Consider the following 18,602-nt stretch of genomic DNA (forward strand, 5'->3'; position numbering starts at 1 on the left):
TATACCGTCTTTAATCTAATGGTAATGATAATTACACGAGGTGGGCATTCACCATTCAGGGGTGACTGTTCCGCTGACCAATCATAAATAAAGGCAACTTGGCACTAATGCAAACTCTCAAAATGAAACCCAACAATAATAGTTTATTACTGTAGTTATTTTAAACATTATATTGGTAAAAAATAAAACCCACATGCACATAAGTATATCAACATATCAGAAATTTCAAAGAAACCTAAAAACTCTCATTGTACATTATGATGGGATTGGGATCAAATTTGTGTCAGTAATATACATGATTTCAAATGAGTAGAAAGCATTATGATAACCTTCAATACCCCTAGCCCCCAATTTTTTATGATTTATAATTTTCATTTAGATTCAGATCTTTCCAGTTAAAAACAAAAACAAACTTCAGATTTTGACCAGTGTAATTTTGAATAATATCCAACACTTCATTGATTAAAGAAAAACAATTAAACTCTCATTTAATTCTTTAGGATCTATAAAACTTTTAGAACTTATTCTATTTTAGCCTCTATACCTATGCTCTAAACTTCCAACGAAAGCCTAAATTTAGCCTTTTATTAGTTTTAGAACTTCTTACGTGGCAACCAATATGGCTGACATGTGGCACCATGGTTTTTTAGTATAGAAAGAAAACAGAGAACAAAAGGCAAAACTAAAAAAGTCCTCTAAGAAGAGCATCAGCGCTGAAGGCGCGATTTACCCAGTTTAAATTTTCTTCTGGTCACACTTCAGTGAGCTGATTTCTTCTTGCACATATTGTCAAAGAGTTTGCTGTTTCGTTGTTGCTCCGAACGATAAGGATGACACAAAGTGAACTGTTTCTACTCAGGTATACACACAATCATATTTTTCAATTAGATTCGGGTCAAGAAAAAATTCTATACTTCAAGAATAAAAAACAATTTTTTGTCTTCTTCTGGATTTGGTTCATGATATGCTACGGTAAAAGTCTAGCAAGATCTAGTTTACAATTTCAAATCCTCTCCTCCAAGTACTTTATAAAATATTCACCCAATAGGGAATTCGAAGACGTTTGGCATCATTTTCCGAGAAATTGATAATATTACATTTTTTACCATTTTCCTAAGAAAGCTGTAGAGTCCGCCTCATGGCTCGTGGGAAAACATTTATGGCAACATTTTCTGAAAACTGGACGAATTCAAGATTTCCGCATTTGGAAAACCCCAAAACTCGTGCCAAGGAAATTCCTCGATTTAGGGTTCTTCTTGAAGGATGTATCTTTGGATCTTTCTTTTTAATATTTATTTTATTTTACTCTCTGATATCTTAAATATTCTTTCTAAATTTTCCAGTTTCAATCCCTGAATTTTCCATATAAAAAATTATTTTAGTCTTTACCGTTCATTTTTCATCGCACGTTTAATAAAGAAACCAAATCCATTTGAAAACTCAATAAAAATTACTCTATGATTTAGATGTACTTTATTCTCACATATTACTTGTTTTTTCCAAACAAAATAAAACTATTCTCTCACTTCTTTTTATATACTACCTTTTCTTATTAACCACTCTTCACCTACATATTTTGGCTTTATGTTTCCTAACTTCTTGACCTACTCTGCCAACATGAGCTTAACTCAGCAGTTATGACTAACTATTTCTTTTCGGAAGTTCAATCTCCCATCTCTAAAATTGTTGTACTAAAAGATGAAAAAAAAAACTTCCTAACATACACAATAACAAACACAATTTCATGCTAAAGTGAGCATAACTCAACAGTAATTGACATATATCTCCAATCAAGAGGTGGTGAATTTGATCCCAACCCCCACATGTTGTACTAAAAAAACATACACAGTTTCATTTACTTGAATGTAGCTCAAGTAGTCAAACTTAGATACCTAACTTCATATTTCAAATCTTCCACACATTTGTAATGTAACCTTTTACACATTATATCTCACTGTCTAATTAACCTCTTTTTATACATTTTCTTTCAAATTAATTCTCTCCATACTTTATTTAAGTAGTAATCTATCTATGCAAATACAGTCTCTCGTTAAGTTTCCTATACTAATTGACCAAACGTCTCTTTACCCCTTTCTCTCACACCCTTATACACTTTCCATCACTAACTTACTCATGTCTCCCACAAATTCTCTTCTCAGTGTACATTTTCTTCATCAATTTCTCGCTAATTACACATTTATCTCCCCCAACTTTTAACTAAAGCACATGAATATTCTTTACCTCTAATACCAAAAGGTTAATATTTTTTTGGAAATAAGAAATATTTATAATTATTACAAAAAATATGTAATGAAACAAATGTGATAATATTCAGTTCTTGGTGAGGGAGTGAATAAGGTAATATAATACTTCTAAAAACATCATTTCAATGATACCATATTCCAAAATCTAAAAGATGATACGACCCACAAAACTGAAACCATGGCCCCTAATTGAATCTGAGGGTTTGCTACTGATCATGTAAACATGTTAAAATTTATATAAAATAAATCACTCAGCTATGTAAACCAACTACCTCCAAACCAATAATTATGTAGAACCACACAAATGAATGCATAAAGTTTCTTGTAGTGCTCAGACACATGGTAAGATCTAGTAAACAGAAAAGAGAAAGGCTTCGGTGTAGAAATTAAAAATTGGTCCACTTGATAGGAGGTTGAGTTTTAAGGAGCATGGTGTCCAGGTACACGCGACTCCTGGACTTGCTCCTCAAGTCATTACCACAAATCAATCACTTATTCCTCATTGTAGTCATTGGATGAATACTGTAATCTATAAGGGCCATATGAAAGGCACAACAGTATAAAGAATGTAGGAATTATTCTCCATAAAGTTAAACAATGCTATTAAAGAACAATGAATAGCACATATGTGACTGGTCGGCTTATCTTCAATTTCGACCAAAATTTTCCAAATCATTATTGTAGGGAATCTATATTACAATAAGGAAGAACAATATAGATCTCACATAATTTCATGGGAATGTCTCACACATTTTCTCCCCACTCGAATCAGGCAACTCTTACAAGTTGTCAACTTAAATACCCATGATTCTCCACTTAAGAGGTTGTTTCATACCTCTATTTATAGGTTGAAAAATCAAGCTTATTCCAGTGCCATGACACTCGTGCAACGTTATGGGGCAAAATTGTGTTGTGGTACCACAATGGTCATGCAACACCTTCTAATGGCTATGTGCCTTCAAGTGCCTCATCACTTGGGCGCAACTAATCTTCCTCCCACACACTTCAACTTAAACTTGAACCAAGTCTATTTATGGATAAGTTTATGATCCTAACATATATCATCCAAGAGAATGTGGTGTTTGGTCTGCAAACAGAGTTATATCACAAATTCATTTCCGAACATTCCATAACCGGACAACTTATTTCTAGTGTTATATATTATTCTCAAATACAAGCATCAAACTAAAAATCTCTTTCGCAAGCCTTTTCATTCCTAGACTTTGCATATCCAAACGTCTTTAGATACTTTGCTAGGATTTTTTCCAGTTTCGACAGTGGACCCACATCAAACCCCCGAAAATATCACCCATCAAGTGGCCCATTTGAGACCTTTTGGCCACGTGTCACGACAAAGTCAATCACATAATGAATAATCCGTAGTCGTACCAACCGGGTGGTTTGAAAAATTCTATAGTTTTTTTATTCCTTCCTCGGAGCCTTTGCTCCTTAAAAGATGCCACAAACCAATTAAGCCAACTCTCGGATCTCTCCACGTTTCATTCAACAGAATAGTAAAGCGGTACTCGCCTTTCAATTCCAGCCACAAGCTCTCCCTCTAACATTATAGGATATTACCGTTACCAATACCTATAATATCTTATACTATTACCAAGTGCCTTAAAAAATCCTTACCACTGTACTGCTTACTGTTTAGATACTTGGTTTAAAACACTCTGTCGTGTCCCATCAGGATGCAGAATGCCATCAAGAAATAAAAGAATTTAAAAATTATTCAATCAAATTCAATTAAACTTTTTTAAAATATAGCACAATCCAATCCAATCCGTAATTAGCCTTATGGGTTGAAATTTTGAATCTCAATCACCCATATTCCATGCTATATTCTAAAATAAAGGGGAAAAAAACCAATTTAAGTTCATAAACGTACCGCCATGGAGTAAGGTTGATAGATCAAAAAGGATTCAGAGTAATAAAGAGAGGGCAAAATACTGAAAATATTCGAGATGACGAACTCCGTGACCAAACTTATCAAAAAAAATATCCGACGCTTAAATATCTCAACATCACAAGCGTCACTAGGTTCGTCATTTTAGTCTCATCCCTCAAAAGTTCCTCGAGATGCAGGGAAAAGGAGAAGGAAAAGAAAATTAAACAATTTTTGGAATAAAATAAAGCGATCGGAGGAGTGAGAAAAGAATTACTCCAACCGAGACACAGCTTATTTTAAAGGAAAGATAAGAAACCATGTGAGGGATGCATCTAGTAGATGTCTAGGGTTTACAAACACAAGCTAAAAGGAGAAACGATCTGCTAGACTTCCTAATTGTGGAAGGCAAATATTGTGGTTGGCAACCAAAACCATAAACTAAGACTTGGTATTGCGTGGCCTTGTATCATCCAATGGTTTGACTACCTCGCTTTTCATTATATCTTCTTTTAATCAAATAGAAACTTCTAGCTGAATTGGGGGCAAAAAGCGTTAAGAGTATCTTGACTCTAAAATTGTATGAAGAATTATGAGGGTAGTGTCCCTTGGGCAGAGAATAGATCCTCAGTTCCTGGCTCTTCACTTGGCCCTTGTATTCCATCCCTATCCTGTTCCTGGCCCATGATAGGAAAGGAAATTTGTATCTGCTTATGATCCCGAGGACGGAGCTGATAGTAATGGCCAAAGAACTAAACAGCGTAAGGAAATCTGTCACTTCCATGGCCAAAACAAGAATATATCTGATCGATGCTAAAACGTTAATATGATTTAGTATTGGGAATTGACAACGGGTCGTAAAAAAGCCCAAGACGAGATGATACTTAGTTGAAGCCAAAATCACATCAAACTGAAGACCAAAAGCAACTGGAGAAATAGTTCAGAAACCAGGAATTAAGACCCGCCGCGGTGCGAATCACCCTATTTTTGTTTTTTGAATAAGCTACTGACTTTTCATTGATGTGATAAAAAAGGAATAAATTTTTTCAAAGATACCAACTTGTGAAATAATAAAAAGTAATTCAAAACTACAAAAGACTAGTAAAAGCACCCCAATTATAAAAAATAAGAACAGGAGAATAATTAAGAACAGGAGAATAATTAGAAAAGGAATCAACGAAAAAACACCAATAAGAAGCCTTGAACTTAGTGGAATTAAGACAATCAAGCACGGAACCATGTTTTCCTTCGAAGATCCTCAAATTTCTCTCGAACCATAACTCCGAAAGAAAACTTTTCATTGCATTAATCTACAAAATCCGAACCATAGATGAAGGATGAAGAATCCCAAAAAGCAATATCTTCTGCCTTATAATCGAAAACCCAGTCTACTTGGAATTGAGAGAAGATAGAAGACCATCCATGAACAACATAGGAACAATGAAAGAAGAAGAGATGGCTTAAGTCTTCCCAATTTGCCCCACAGACACAAACAGATGGGAGTAAACAAAATTCTTGCTTCAACTTAAGATCTATGAATTCGACCTTTCAATTATCATAAGAGAACATATAAAATGTTAGCAAGATTATGGTTTACAAAAAGAGAAAAGTTCCAAGAAATGGTCACTCTCCAAATGACTTGATAACACTTTCCTTCCCAGCATATTTAACAATCTCACTAAGGAGGCTAATAAGTTAACAAAATTAAGCATGCTAATTAATAGATGCAGAGCAGAAGTGTTATGCATGGTGATAACAAGGATATGTGATAGTTTCTTTTGGGTGTAATTTAATGGGCATTTGGTTGTAGGCCGCTTGAGAGCATTTTGTAAAAAAGTTTCTTAAAGGAGAGACATGAGTTTGAGAAAGTGTAAAAATTCTCAACTTTACAGCGGAATCTGTGAAGTTTTAAATAGGATTTAGCCCACTAAATAATTGAATTTGTATAAATTCTTGTGTTAATTTTTTTCTTTCCTTGTTTTTTCTTCTTTTTTAATTTATTTTTTTATCAGAAAAGGCAGCAGTTGTAGAAGTCCTTGGCTGAGCATTAAGCAAACTTCAAGGCTTGTTGATTCCCTTTCTTCATTCAAATTGGGTAGCGGTAATAGAATCAATTTCTGGAAAGATTTATGGATTGGTTCCACTCTGTTAATGACTACCTTTCCATCAATCCTCAAGATTATCTCCAATCCAAACGGTTGAATCTCTGAGTTTTGGGATTCCTCCAACCATTCTTATAATACTATTTTGAGAAGAAATTTAAAGGAGGATGAGTTACTTGGGGTACTGTTGTCCTGCTTCATTCATCGGGTTCCTTCAATTGTTAAGTCTATGTTCCAAAAACTTACATAGGGTTCTCCAATGCCTTCCTCTTTATTTAACGCAGTTCGGAAATCAATCAAAAGTCCAAAAATAATAAGTTTCTTAAATGGAATTTGCTCTGTGGTGGTCTCAACACATAGGTTAGGCTTCAAAGAAAGCTCCCTCAATTAGTACTTTGTGCTTGCTGTCTTCAGAAGATCAAAATCATCTTCTCATTGCTGGAGCACTCTCATTGATCAAATTAATATATGTGTTGGGTCTTTGGTGAGAATCCAAGTTCAAATATTCAGCATCTTCTTTGTAGTCTGACTCTTCCAACTCTTCCAACAAAATCAAAGATTTAGATTAATACCTCCAAGATAATTCTCTCAAAGTTTTTCAAGGTAAATTTCTGGAATATTGGTTTGATCGTTTTGTATTCATCAATATCAAGGCTTTCTTTGGTGCTCGTTTTCTCAAAACTTTTATGTCTATTCACTATTTGTTGTGAATCTAAAAAGCGTCTCTCCAAATGAATGGGAAAACTATCATATCTCAATTTGCTACGAGAATACCGTAACAATCAATCTTCAGGCTTATGGCAAATAGACCAAGGGGCACAAAAGCGATGCCATACTAATTTACAGTTTGCACCGAATCACATTACAGCCTAATCCAAAAGTGTGAGAGTCTACTAAATCACAATAACCTTTCACTTGTTTTCTGGTTTATTGTTCACACTTATTTTTATAGATGATCGGTTTATAAGAACTTAATAAAAATAAAAATAAAAATAAAAAGGTTTTTTAAAAACTTGTTAATTCAAACAGGTTCTCAAGTAGGGTATGAACACCACAACTATATATATAATAAATATATATATATATATATAAACTTTTTTTAAAATTACATAGGATTTTAACATATTTAAAATATTTCAATTATTAATTTCATCTTAAAAAATAATTTAAAATGAACAAATTTACAGTTAAAATATTAATATTTTTCAACTAAATCCAAGAAATCGGTTAATATTCATAAAATTAGATGTGGTTGAATTATTATTTTATTTTATCATGAACAAGCCTGGCACTTGAAAATCTGATCCATTAACTAGAAGACCCGATCCAACCCGACCCCGAACCACAAGCTATTTCTTCGCTACCTTCTTGGAGAATGCATAGTGGCACGGGCAATCAGGAGGAGCACAGGGCATATGGCTTTTTTCGGAAATGAAGACAAGGTGTCGAAGACGAGTTTTCTTTCGACTCGCTTCCCAGCTGCAGTGCAGTGGAGCAATGTGGGCTGGTCGGTCATGGTCTTTGGTCCTTGACTGCTCTTGATTCGTATGGCTTAATTTCACCCCTAAGACAGTTCATTAAAATCTACAATACATCATCTTCTCATCTGAAATAATCTTAATTTCTTTTGGTTACCTTTACAAGCATCAGATCACTAATAATCCTTACTCACATCTTACTGCAACCCATCTCTCTCTCACATCCACCTTAGGATAGATTCTACGTGGTAAAATAAAATACAACACTAACTATCCAGAACCGTCTTAAAGTCTCCATATATCTCTCTCAAATGTACAAGTCTTTCTAGGTACTAGGTTGTTCTTGAAGACTATCAATACATATATAAAAGATACTTCAGAAATATCTAAAATTTTTCCTTAGGCTCCAAAAGATTTTAGAGAATTCCTTTGAATAAAGATATATTGTATTTAGGATACTTAATTCAAGAGGGGTCAAGAAAAATCTATTTGTTTTTTCACAAGAATCCCTTGGCCACATATCAGGAAAGCTATAAAAGTAAGGCAGGCAAGTGAGTGTGAGAGAGCCTTCTCTCAAAAGTGTCTATTTTTGTAATTTCCAAAATAAAAGTTTCTTTCTTCAAGAGATTGTCTCTTTCCTTTTTGTTAATTTCTTCCATGCTACGGGAGTACTGGAAATTTTCCCTCAATCCAACATGTTCTAATTAACTAAAACAATAAAACAAATAAAGAGACCCAGTCCCTAAAACATAATAAACTAAAGCAGCCACGGGAGGCTTCATTACCAAACCAATTGTTCTATCCGCCTAGTAGTAGAGGATTTAGTAGTCGAAAGAAAAACAACATTTTTAAAAGTGAAAGATAATAAAACTAACAGCTCATCGGAGGACAGGTTCTAATACAGGCACTGAGCGAAAATAAAACGTCCACAAATGGCACACAAATGTACAGAATGAGCATGTGCGATTACAAAGTATGGGCTTGCCAACGTCCAGAAGAAAATTGGGAGGGGGTGGCAGCAATCCACTTTTGGAATTTGAGACTAATCAAACTAAAGAGGCTTGTACAAGGACCTAGTCATGCTTATGCACTGACTGCTTAATGATTATAATTCATCATGTTTTCCAACCATTTCACCTGTCAAAAGTACAGTCACAGAAGAAGTACGCTTTTGAGGACCAAGAAAGACGTGCCTTGTGGGAGAAGAACTAAAGGAATGTTTTGTTTTGTCATTTTAGAAACAGAACAAGAATTGCTTAAACTAAAAATATGCATCTTTTGTCGTAAATAGCTTGTAAATCTAGCTTCTATGTTGCTCTCCACCCACATCCCCTTCCTGTCTAGAATTTACTTCTCATTCTAAAACGGCAAAAAATCAAGTTCAACATATATTTTAACTCTACATAAATCAATATGGAACCTCTACTTTCATCAATAGAATTATGACTTTATCAGATATCGATAGCTATATGTGAACGCTATAAAATGTGACTGTAAAAAATATTGAAGTACTACGATGTGAACGCTATAATAGGTCATGCACGGAAAGATAGAAGTATGCAATTTATATATTTGAGATAGCGGGGATAAATTTTACCAGTCTCCTCTTCAAAGAAAAATGAGATCTCTCTTTGAGCAGATTGAAGGGAATCTGAACCATGAACACAATTTTTCTCTGAATCCAAGCCACACATTGCCCTAATGCTGAAATCAAGCAAAGGACTCCAGTGAAAACCAAAACTACAAATGAACCGGTAGCAACTGTATTGACATCGGTATTGAATCCATGTCTCAAACTTCAGTAGGCAAAGTATATATAGTGACGAAGATAAAAATTTATAGTACCTATTGGGATGTGTAGCCTTAGCTTTCGTAGCATCTGTTGGCCCAATCATAGCACGCCAATCTGCGATTGCATTTTGTTTCTCCAAAACCATAATGCATACTGGGCCACTGATGAGTAACGTTAGACAGAGGAAAAACACCATTATGCAAGAACTGAAATACAGGATCGCACAATTCTAGAGAGATTTAATGTTTGTTTAATTACATAATAAGGCTAGACAAAAAATGTCAGATCATAAGTCTACTAGATTGTTTTTTAATGTCTCCTGCCATACATAGACCCACATTTCAACTAAGTTAAACTATTAGAGTACGGCTCAAGGTGGAGAAGCACACTGACTAACATCTGGTAAGCTTGGGATACATGTGAAATTCTGTGTTGCTATGCTAATATCTTAACTGAAATTACTTGAAAAGAAAGTAAGAAAAATAGTAATTGCATGAATTAGTAAATCTTGCAATTTCAGAATTTTCACGTTTTAGTTTCAGTGCAGGCAGATGGTGGTCTGATTGCTGCACAAGTTCCATGGGTGAGAAGGATAACAACAACCACTTACTAGCAAATTAATGCATAATGAAAGCAGTTCAAATTCAGGCTTAAAAATGCAATAACAAAGACGGTGAGGTACAATATCAGTATTGATACAACAGTACCATGGAACGTTTAAAAATCAGGCAAAAGATGATTTGTTAAGAAAACTTGACGACAATTCAAAGATTCAACATATACCTTGTCATGTATTTGACGAGACCAGAAAAGAAGTTTCTCGACGAATGTTCAGCATAAAAGCGACTTGCTCTATCTTCATCCAATTCAACAATAATTTCCTTCAAAATTCTAAAACCTGACTCCACAATGGCCTTTTTAATTCTATTGGTGTAGTTACCACGCAATCCATCTGGTTTTATCATAGCCAAAGTTTTCTCCGTTACCATATTCCCATTACTTGCAAACCTAAAATCAGGGCATCCAATATTTTAAGAATTCCTCATCGTGTAAATGAGAAAAGATCTTCAAAAACAGAACGATAAGATACCATGAGTAAAAATGTCAGTCAGACAGATAAAAGAGAAATAATCACTAATCAGTAAAGTGTCACTTCAAATATCACTATAATTGATTATAATAAACAGAAATGGAGAAAACAATTTTATGCTCCGAACCAGAATCTTCAAGAGAAGGCGGCACTACCAAAAAAAAGTCCTCCAACAGATAAAGTAGATAAGTGAAATTGATATCACTAAATTTAAAGGTGCAGAATATACATATATATCCCGAAAATTGCTCAACAGAATCATCTAAAACTGACAGAAATTTGCAAACAGGACTTCCTTATATATATATATCCCGTAAATTGCTCAACAGAATCATCTAAAGCTGCCAGAAATTTGCAACCATTCCTAGAATTCCCTTCGGTAGAAATGGATATACGTCCGATTCGTATAATCTAGCAAGAATTAGATAAAAAAATGATGATCATTATGAACCAAACATACCTTTGCTTCTATCTCAAATTAAACGAAAACGACGTGATTATCAAAGATGATGACAGATACAAATTTCCTTTCCGCGCACTAAGCAGTCAGATAATCGAAAATTTTCAAAAATGAAGAAAACGAGACGCCATAGCAATAGCACTACTTACGCGCCAGAAAATGCGATAGCGAACAGGAAGAAGAAAAAGAGAAACCGCGGACCGACCAGAACCAAGCGGATCGCCATTTCCGGAGCGAAACTGCAAGAACAATTATACCAATCACAACATAAACACAAGATTTAAACTCATATTTCGCGTCAACTCAAAAAAACCGATTCAGAACTTCCGAGATCGCCAGGCAGGAGAGCAACAGATGAGTTAAGAGATTTCAATTTAAACTGACACAGTTATTCTCCAAAAATCCTACTGCTACAGCTAGCTTGTCAAACAATCCGTTTCTACAAATAATCAGTAATTTCAAGAATGAAAAACTAATAATCATACAGTTTCTTCTCCTCTGTTTCTTCATTTACTCCATGACCGATGGAAACTAGTACCTGCGATTCGTGAAGCCGATATTGAGAAGCCGCAAGAAAGATAACCGAAACTCGCAGAAGAGTTGAAGGGCGGGAAAGTAGAGCGCGCTACAAAATGGGGGAAGACCGCGGTAACTTGGAATTTACGCGAAACCGGAGGATTGTCAACTAAAAAAATATATATAATCAATTGTACCAAATTTGAGGTTGGTTTCAATTATATTCATGTTTTTATTTCTTTGAGAACAACATGATCCTTTGGTTAGAAATATACGTGAGTTGAGCTATGCTTGCTTTAAAATTATATTTATTTTAATCCTATCCCCAGCCTTTAAATTATTTTTAAAATATCATTTCGTCAACTATATTTGTTAAAAGGAAAATAAAAATATGAGTAAATTTGTGAAAAATAAATCATTTCAATTGTGCAAACCTTGAGCTAAGCTTCAACAATAATATCTCTATTATTTCAAAAGTTTTATTTTAAATCGTCACTTTTAAAATTGGTTCAAAATAGCTATTCGACTCACTTCTTCATTCAAATTAATATGGAAATGTGATATTCGGTGGATTGTCGCAAGGGTTTTGGTCACATTCAAAACCATGCAAGTTAGAGAGAGAGTACATTTGGGAGTTAAGAGTTTTAGTAAACAATTCATGTAGATGTTTAACTTTAATTTTTTTTAGTGCACATGTGAGGATGAGATTTAAAGTCAAGACTCTTAAATTAGAGATAACTATTTTAACCAGTCGAAATAACAGCGTGGCATGGGGCTCAGAAAAATAACGAAAACCGGTGTCGTAGTTACTGTTACTGCCATCTTACGACTTGGATTCGAACCAATCAAGCTACTTGCCCTTTATTAGATCGTGAGTGAGTTTATTGTCCTCTCATTATTACACTACATACTTTACTCTAAATTATTAAAAGTGCTTTTAAATGATTTCTCATTCAAATACTTGGTTGAGTCAAAACCACCCTAAAAATACTTTGCAAGAACAATTTTTATGTCATAATTAAACACATACCAAAAAAAAACTCTATAATGGTTATAAGCTCTTGTTGAACTAAAAAACAACACTAGATTTAATTTACAAACACAAGGACATGATTTTTCCAACATGACCGAGTTGAATTGAGGAAGCTTTAGACATATAATAATATTGATTAGTTATTAAGATTGAGATTTCAGAAGCAATCACATTCACATAATTCGAAGCAGCAGTTGAAGATCTCGCAGCAGGCGAGAGCGGCGGTGAGTTGCGTGAAGGCCACAACGCAGCGGTCGTTCAAATACATGCAAGACTTTATGAAGCACAGGCAGCAGAAGCGGTCGATGAGTCGGCCACAGCAGTTGCTTGCGGCTTTCACCAGCAGCTCTGTGGCTTGGGCTGCCTTTATTTCCTTTCCTGGCTGCATATTCTCCGCCGTCGCCGCCAAGTTCCCGAATCCCACGCCTTGCTTCCCTAATAACCTCATCTTCTGCCCCTTCCATTCCACCACCTTCGACTTCGACACCTCCAATCTCTTACGCATCTGTTTTTCCATTGTAACAAAATGTTAGGGATTTTAGACCGAAATTACTAATTAAACGCCGCCGTAATGGTATGATAGTGTCTGCTTTGGGTATAACTCTCGTGACTTCTTTAATTTAATTTAAACTTGTTTTCCAACACATTTGAACTCATGCAATGTTATTTCCTTCCGGCCCATGGATGTCTCCACACAGAGAGTTCGTCTCCGAGGTATGTTTGCCATGCATCGGGGTGGAAGGTCGAATTGGGGCAGTTGGCTTTCTTTTGTTCAGAGGTCCCAAGCCCTTTTTAGAAAGCCCTCCTTAAAATAAAAGAAAAAAAAGCTGCTTGATTTGAACAAACGCATTGACTTTCACTCGATGTTTGAAGGATCCAAACAAACAAAAAAGTGCACGTTACAAACGAAAGGTAAATGTTCATTGGAATTTGCTCGGCTGGAAGGTTCGGCTGGCAAGGAAGTAGTGATCGAAATGTTGAAGAGGACACAACCCGCTCTTGAACTTAAGACTAAACCTATACCGATGAGTGAGGGATTGTTAAAAATAAATATATAAGATTAAAAATTCTTACCTCTTGTACGATAGTGGAGGCTGGTGCTTTCTTCCCTTCGTTGGTCTGTATTAGAATCAAGCGAGTATACTCGGACGGAAACCCAGTTTGTTTGCTAATTTTTGTAACCTGGAAGAGGCAAAATTAAACAGAATTAAGCGGGGATTAGACAAACTAACGTTAGTTTGAATAATACATACCGAACCATCGTAGAAAAGGCTGATGGGATCAACAAGAAACGGCCAAGTTAAAGCGACAAACCTTATCTTCTAACTCCTTGCTTTCATGTAACCATGCATGTGAAGTCGTTATATCGATTTGTCTTCTCGCAAGCACCTGCGTTGGAAATAAACGATTTTTACAGTTAGACGTCTGGTTTTATTTCTATTAATCGTAGAAAAACTTGACACCTTAAAGTTAAAAAAGGAGAAACTTCCTCCTTAATATCATATAATTGTACATAGATATTTCTTGAGTTGAACATATTTCAAACCACTGAAATAAGCCACATCAGAAAATAATAAATAATAAGGGCTCCTACTTATTGATGGGAGACAATTTTTCGTTTTTCTAATAAAATTACCAAATTCTATCCCGGACCGAAGGAAGGGATTCATGGTTGATCACCCATTGTAACAATTCATTAAAAAATAGTATATGTAGGTTGCAGGAAGCTAGGAAGAAGCAGTACCCTATCAAGGAGCAGTTCTTTCGCTCTTTGAGCTTTCAGATGGATTGTGGAGTTGCTCATATCTGCTGAGATGCCACTAATTTTAAAAGATTCTGGAAAGCTTCCATTGTATCGACCCGATATTATCAATGGGCTTCCACATGCAAGGTCTGGAACTTGAGTTGGAAACAACTACACAACAGCATCATGTTCGAAAGGAATGTCAAGATTTGTCAGGAGATTAGAGAGCAGTGTTTATTGTGGAAGAAAGATAACGACTCTAGAAAGTGTGCAACGGACAACAGAAAGGAGTTGCTTAAGAATTGTAAACCTCAAGGGAAGCAAGATGCTTGAAAGCATCCACGGTGATGTTGGCGAGAATGAGCGATGAGGCTTTTTTGAATAATCTCTGGAACCGAGAATCAACCGAATCTGGAAAAACAGTGAATATTTTGTAAAAATTGATTCTCAATATAGTGTACAAAAGATGAAGAAAATGAACCTAAAATTTAGATGGATGAACGACTTAAAAAACAGTTGATTATATAACCTCTATAACAAGATTTTATTTTGGGAATCTGATCACGAAGGCTTTTTGTTTGGGTTATCATCTAATTAAACAATATTAAGTATGAAGCTGCTACTTTGGTTTTATTCATATGGAGTATGATATTTAGTCCATGACAACATTCTACCTCCAAATGATCAATAGGAAATTTTACCTATTAGTATGGAACCCAATTTTATTTCTTTTGTACTAGACAAATACAAGAGTACCACAAGAACAATGGAAGGCTGTGGTAAATATTTTCCATCATTAACATCAAACCAAGACAGAGGAAGAGATATTCACCTACATCATAAGCGGCATCGTAAATCCCCCTCCCAATTTCTGATAGCATCTGTAAGAAGTAGTGGTTACAAAATGTACCTGTGGAAAGCTTTAAACATCAATAAACGGAAAATTTCAGATCCAATGGAAGAAACTGTTCACATTTTAAATAAGCCAAATTAAGTGGCGGAAGCAGTTGATGAGCGGAAGGAAACCATAAAATGATAATTCTAAAAAAAAATCTCACAGTTAGTCGAAAGTTCAAATATCATCAGTACTACAATCTGTTCTATCGGGTCTCTAGTAAATAATAAAGGCGAAACTTTGACTACCTAACAGTGGAAAAATGAGAAGGTGGCACACGATATAAATGCAACTGTCCTAAGAAGACGTGCGATTAAAAAGCAGCTGCAATGATATTGCGGTGAATTGACGTGCCTCATATTTGTTCCGATGTTCTTCCCCAAATTATTAAATGAATGTTAGAATCAAAATAGTCCAGTAAATTTAACAACAGTTACATTACAGGGCCCTGCCCTGAGATTGTCAAACGCCACTGTAAGACCGGACTTAGAATTAAAGCAGTCATCGATTAGATTCACTTGGTGGGTCTTCTCTGACAAAATGTTTGGTGGCGAATTAAAGCAGTCATCGATTAGATTCAATTGGGATTTATTTCCAAATTAAGACTATATACTCAGGATGTCGTGTTTCTTGAAAGAACTATATAAGTGGAATAGCAAGTTCTTACCAATACCAAAAGTGCACAAACGAGGACAGATTGTCTTTCCACTCTTCAAAGAAGCTTTCACAAGATTGCATATATCTCTCTCATTATCAACAGAACCATCGGTAATGAGAAAAATGAGGGGAATGGAATTGCCGGTTTCAGCCAACATGTTTATAGCCTGTAATAGAACAACACTGTAAACCAAAAAACTCATGTGCAGCTGAAATTTCATTCATAACAATTTCTGAAGAACTTATTAGAAAATTATTTGTAACATTTAACGTCTACCCCACATTTCAAATGTTATTACCTGTTCCACGGGAAGCAGGATGTTAGTACCACCATTAGCAACTAGATTAGCGTCAATCCACTCTGTTGCCCTTGTAATTGCTTCGTTGGTTGCTTGCTCCATTGATAATGAAAATAATTTAGTGTCTCCATTAAACCCTATTATGTTAAAAGTATCTTCAGGACCCAACTCAGAAAGTGATGCGAGCACCGCATGCTTTGTACTCTCGAGAGGACCACCTTTCATGCTTCCGCTTATGTCAATAATAAATACTACTTCCTTTCTGAAAACCTAATAAAGCAACAGAGAGACATTAACACAGGAGACAGGACCTACCAATGACACAGAAATAAATTGTCAACTAACAAAAAAGAGAAGGGCCCGGCCTAGATCCTAGCTGGAAGAGTTATAATGCGTTTTAATTTGTTCATAGACCGGAAGTTGTGATCAAATGCAAAGTATTAATCAAGTAAATAATTGAAACTGTTTACGATGAACTAAGAAAATAATGCCAGATAACTAAGTTTTACTGGAGAATATTATTGGGATAAAGAAGATGCAGATGCTAACAAACCTTTCGATCCTGGTTCTGGCCGGGAAAAACGTACAGACAAAACATTTCTCTTTGATCAAAATCATGAAGAGACGGCGATTGCAGCAGCACACCACCAAACAAGTCACTGGGAGAAATCTGCCAATAGGGTAGAAAGTAGAAACTAATTTTAGCATGCAGCATATTTAGCAACTGGTGAAGTTTTGCATTCTCTCAAAACCAAAAATTCTTCCAGTTTTTTCGTAAGAAATACAAAGGCTTGATTCTTACAGAGTACGAAAGATCGAAATCCATAGTTGACCATGTTGAGACCTCTGCTTCGTTCGAGAAACTTAAGTTGCCAACTTCGCGTCTTAGAATCTTGAAGATATTAAAGATACGGTCATATTAGGTAAACTCTGAAATTAGTATTATCTATTAAAACTGATGATTTACCTTCATCGGATGGCTAGTATATTTACATACAACTTCTGACGAAGTACCGGAATTTATATTCAGTAAGATCTTTTGATTCTTCTTGATTTTCTTCCCAGGAGAATCTACGTAAGCTGGAAAATTGAAAGGTACGCTGAGACAGAAGAGATTGTCGAGGTATGGTATTCTCTGTGACCAATTGATTCGGACTGAAACAGTACAGCCACCATCGACCTGGCGCGCAATTATACCTTATTTACCCGATGTAGAATGAACAGGAAATCATGAAGAAAAAATTTAAACGAAGATTAAATCGATGTAACCTTGGGAATTTTTAATGTGTATATCCGGCGCCCTTTCAGAAACCTTCCATCTTCAGATTTTGCCAGCTTCTCTATAGCTTCCAGATCTTCCATGGAGACTAATTCAGTGCGATGTGAACTTCCAGTAACATCAACTTCAACACCTAGAAGTGAACCCTGTTAGCCACAATGTTTTTCTTCAGAACGAAAAACAAAAATGGAATGTTGAAGGAAAGGGACTTGTGCAGCTTCTCAAGGGACAGAAACGCAAGTCCCGAGAAATTGGAGGAAGAATAAAACAATCGACCACTCTTTATCATACTTTCTGTAACACGATCAACGAAGAGAAGCTCTGTTAAGTTCTAAGTGATTAGTTTACCTTGTTGAAGCTCAATTAAAATACTATTGGAATTAAATTGAAACTTCACGTCGATTCAAACTCCAAATCGATTTCAGAATGCAAAACATAACAGAGCATTTTCCAAATAATCTCTACCATTCGCGCGATGAATCAGAACAGATTGACCAGTACGACCAAAACCAATAAATCAACGTTCAGAATATAATGGAGAAAATCTCGCTACCTGCTCTCCCATCGGCACCGCGATAAGACACTCACAGCCTTTGCCGGCCATGACGCAGTGGACGCGCCACGTTCCGCTAACACCAATGAACGCAGTATCGAAACAGCAATCGATTTCCATTGCAACTCCGTTCATATGCAGCGGAATCAACGCAGGCGGTACGCAACGCCCGTGCACGTAAGGCTGGTAGCTCGGAACATCCGGATTGTCCACAATCGTCGGCTCCGGTACGACTGCGTACACCATAGGAGCCGTAGGAAGGTAGTCCTCCGACACTCTGGTCATCTGCCTCGCGAGAGCCGCCGGAGCCGATCCTTTTCCATAGTAAATTCGCTTCGATAAATGGAGACCGTACTCGACGCAGTTGGAAAACTCGGCAGCCATCGTCGATGAAATTTGGAAGAAATTTGCACAGAGAGAATTATATAAAGAAGAGAAAGAAAAGAGAATCAAAAGGTAAATAAAAAATGGAGAGTAGATATATGAGCCGTATGGTAGCCATTAATGGGGAAGGTCAGATTCAGCTATACGAGTTGGAAGTGAGAAACGGCG

At 35.9% G+C, this 18,602-nt stretch overlaps 2 protein-coding genes across 5 annotated transcripts; both read right to left on the reverse strand.

Moving 5' to 3' along the window:
* Positions 1–2,824: 2,824 nt before the first annotated feature.
* LOC111017349 (Nucleoside diphosphate kinase family protein) lies at positions 2,825–11,763 on the reverse strand. 2 transcript variants are annotated; one of them, XM_022293095.2, is made up of 6 exons: positions 11,613–11,763; positions 11,224–11,313; positions 10,308–10,532; positions 9,578–9,685; positions 9,330–9,436; positions 2,825–8,869 (listed from the first exon to the last, which is right to left on the reverse strand). In XM_022293095.2, the coding sequence occupies exons 2-6, from the start codon at positions 11,298–11,300 to the stop codon at positions 8,838–8,840; spliced, it is 549 nt and encodes a 182-aa protein (XP_022148787.1). In that variant the 5' UTR covers positions 11,301–11,313; positions 11,613–11,763; the 3' UTR covers positions 2,825–8,837. The 2 variants fall into 2 exon arrangements, with proteins under 2 accessions (XP_022148787.1, XP_087973625.1); XM_088117499.1 differs by having other exon boundaries at positions 11,560–11,687.
* An 875-nt stretch (positions 11,764–12,638) lies between these two features.
* LOC111020229 (inter alpha-trypsin inhibitor, heavy chain-like protein) lies at positions 12,639–18,602 on the reverse strand. 3 transcript variants are annotated; one of them, XM_022296837.2, is made up of 13 exons: positions 18,051–18,602; positions 17,488–17,643; positions 17,186–17,398; positions 17,021–17,110; positions 16,772–16,888; positions 16,219–16,488; positions 15,930–16,086; positions 15,200–15,277; positions 14,678–14,778; positions 14,368–14,538; positions 13,938–14,012; positions 13,698–13,805; positions 12,639–13,128 (listed from the first exon to the last, which is right to left on the reverse strand). In XM_022296837.2, exons 1-13 carry the CDS (start codon positions 18,432–18,434, stop codon positions 12,781–12,783), a joined length of 2,268 nt encoding a protein of 755 aa, XP_022152529.1. In that variant the 5' UTR covers positions 18,435–18,602; the 3' UTR covers positions 12,639–12,780. The 3 variants fall into 3 exon arrangements, with proteins under 3 accessions (XP_022152529.1, XP_087974029.1, XP_022152537.1); XM_088117903.1 differs by having other exon boundaries at positions 17,488–17,621; positions 18,051–18,191; XM_022296845.2 differs by having other exon boundaries at positions 17,488–17,630; positions 18,051–18,189.

Source organism: Momordica charantia, assembly GCF_013281855.1.
Source record: "Momordica charantia cultivar OHB3-1 chromosome 9 unlocalized genomic scaffold, Mcharantia_2.0 BLBB01000009.1, whole genome shotgun sequence".
Lineage (NCBI taxonomy): Eukaryota > Viridiplantae > Streptophyta > Magnoliopsida > Cucurbitales > Cucurbitaceae > Momordica > Momordica charantia.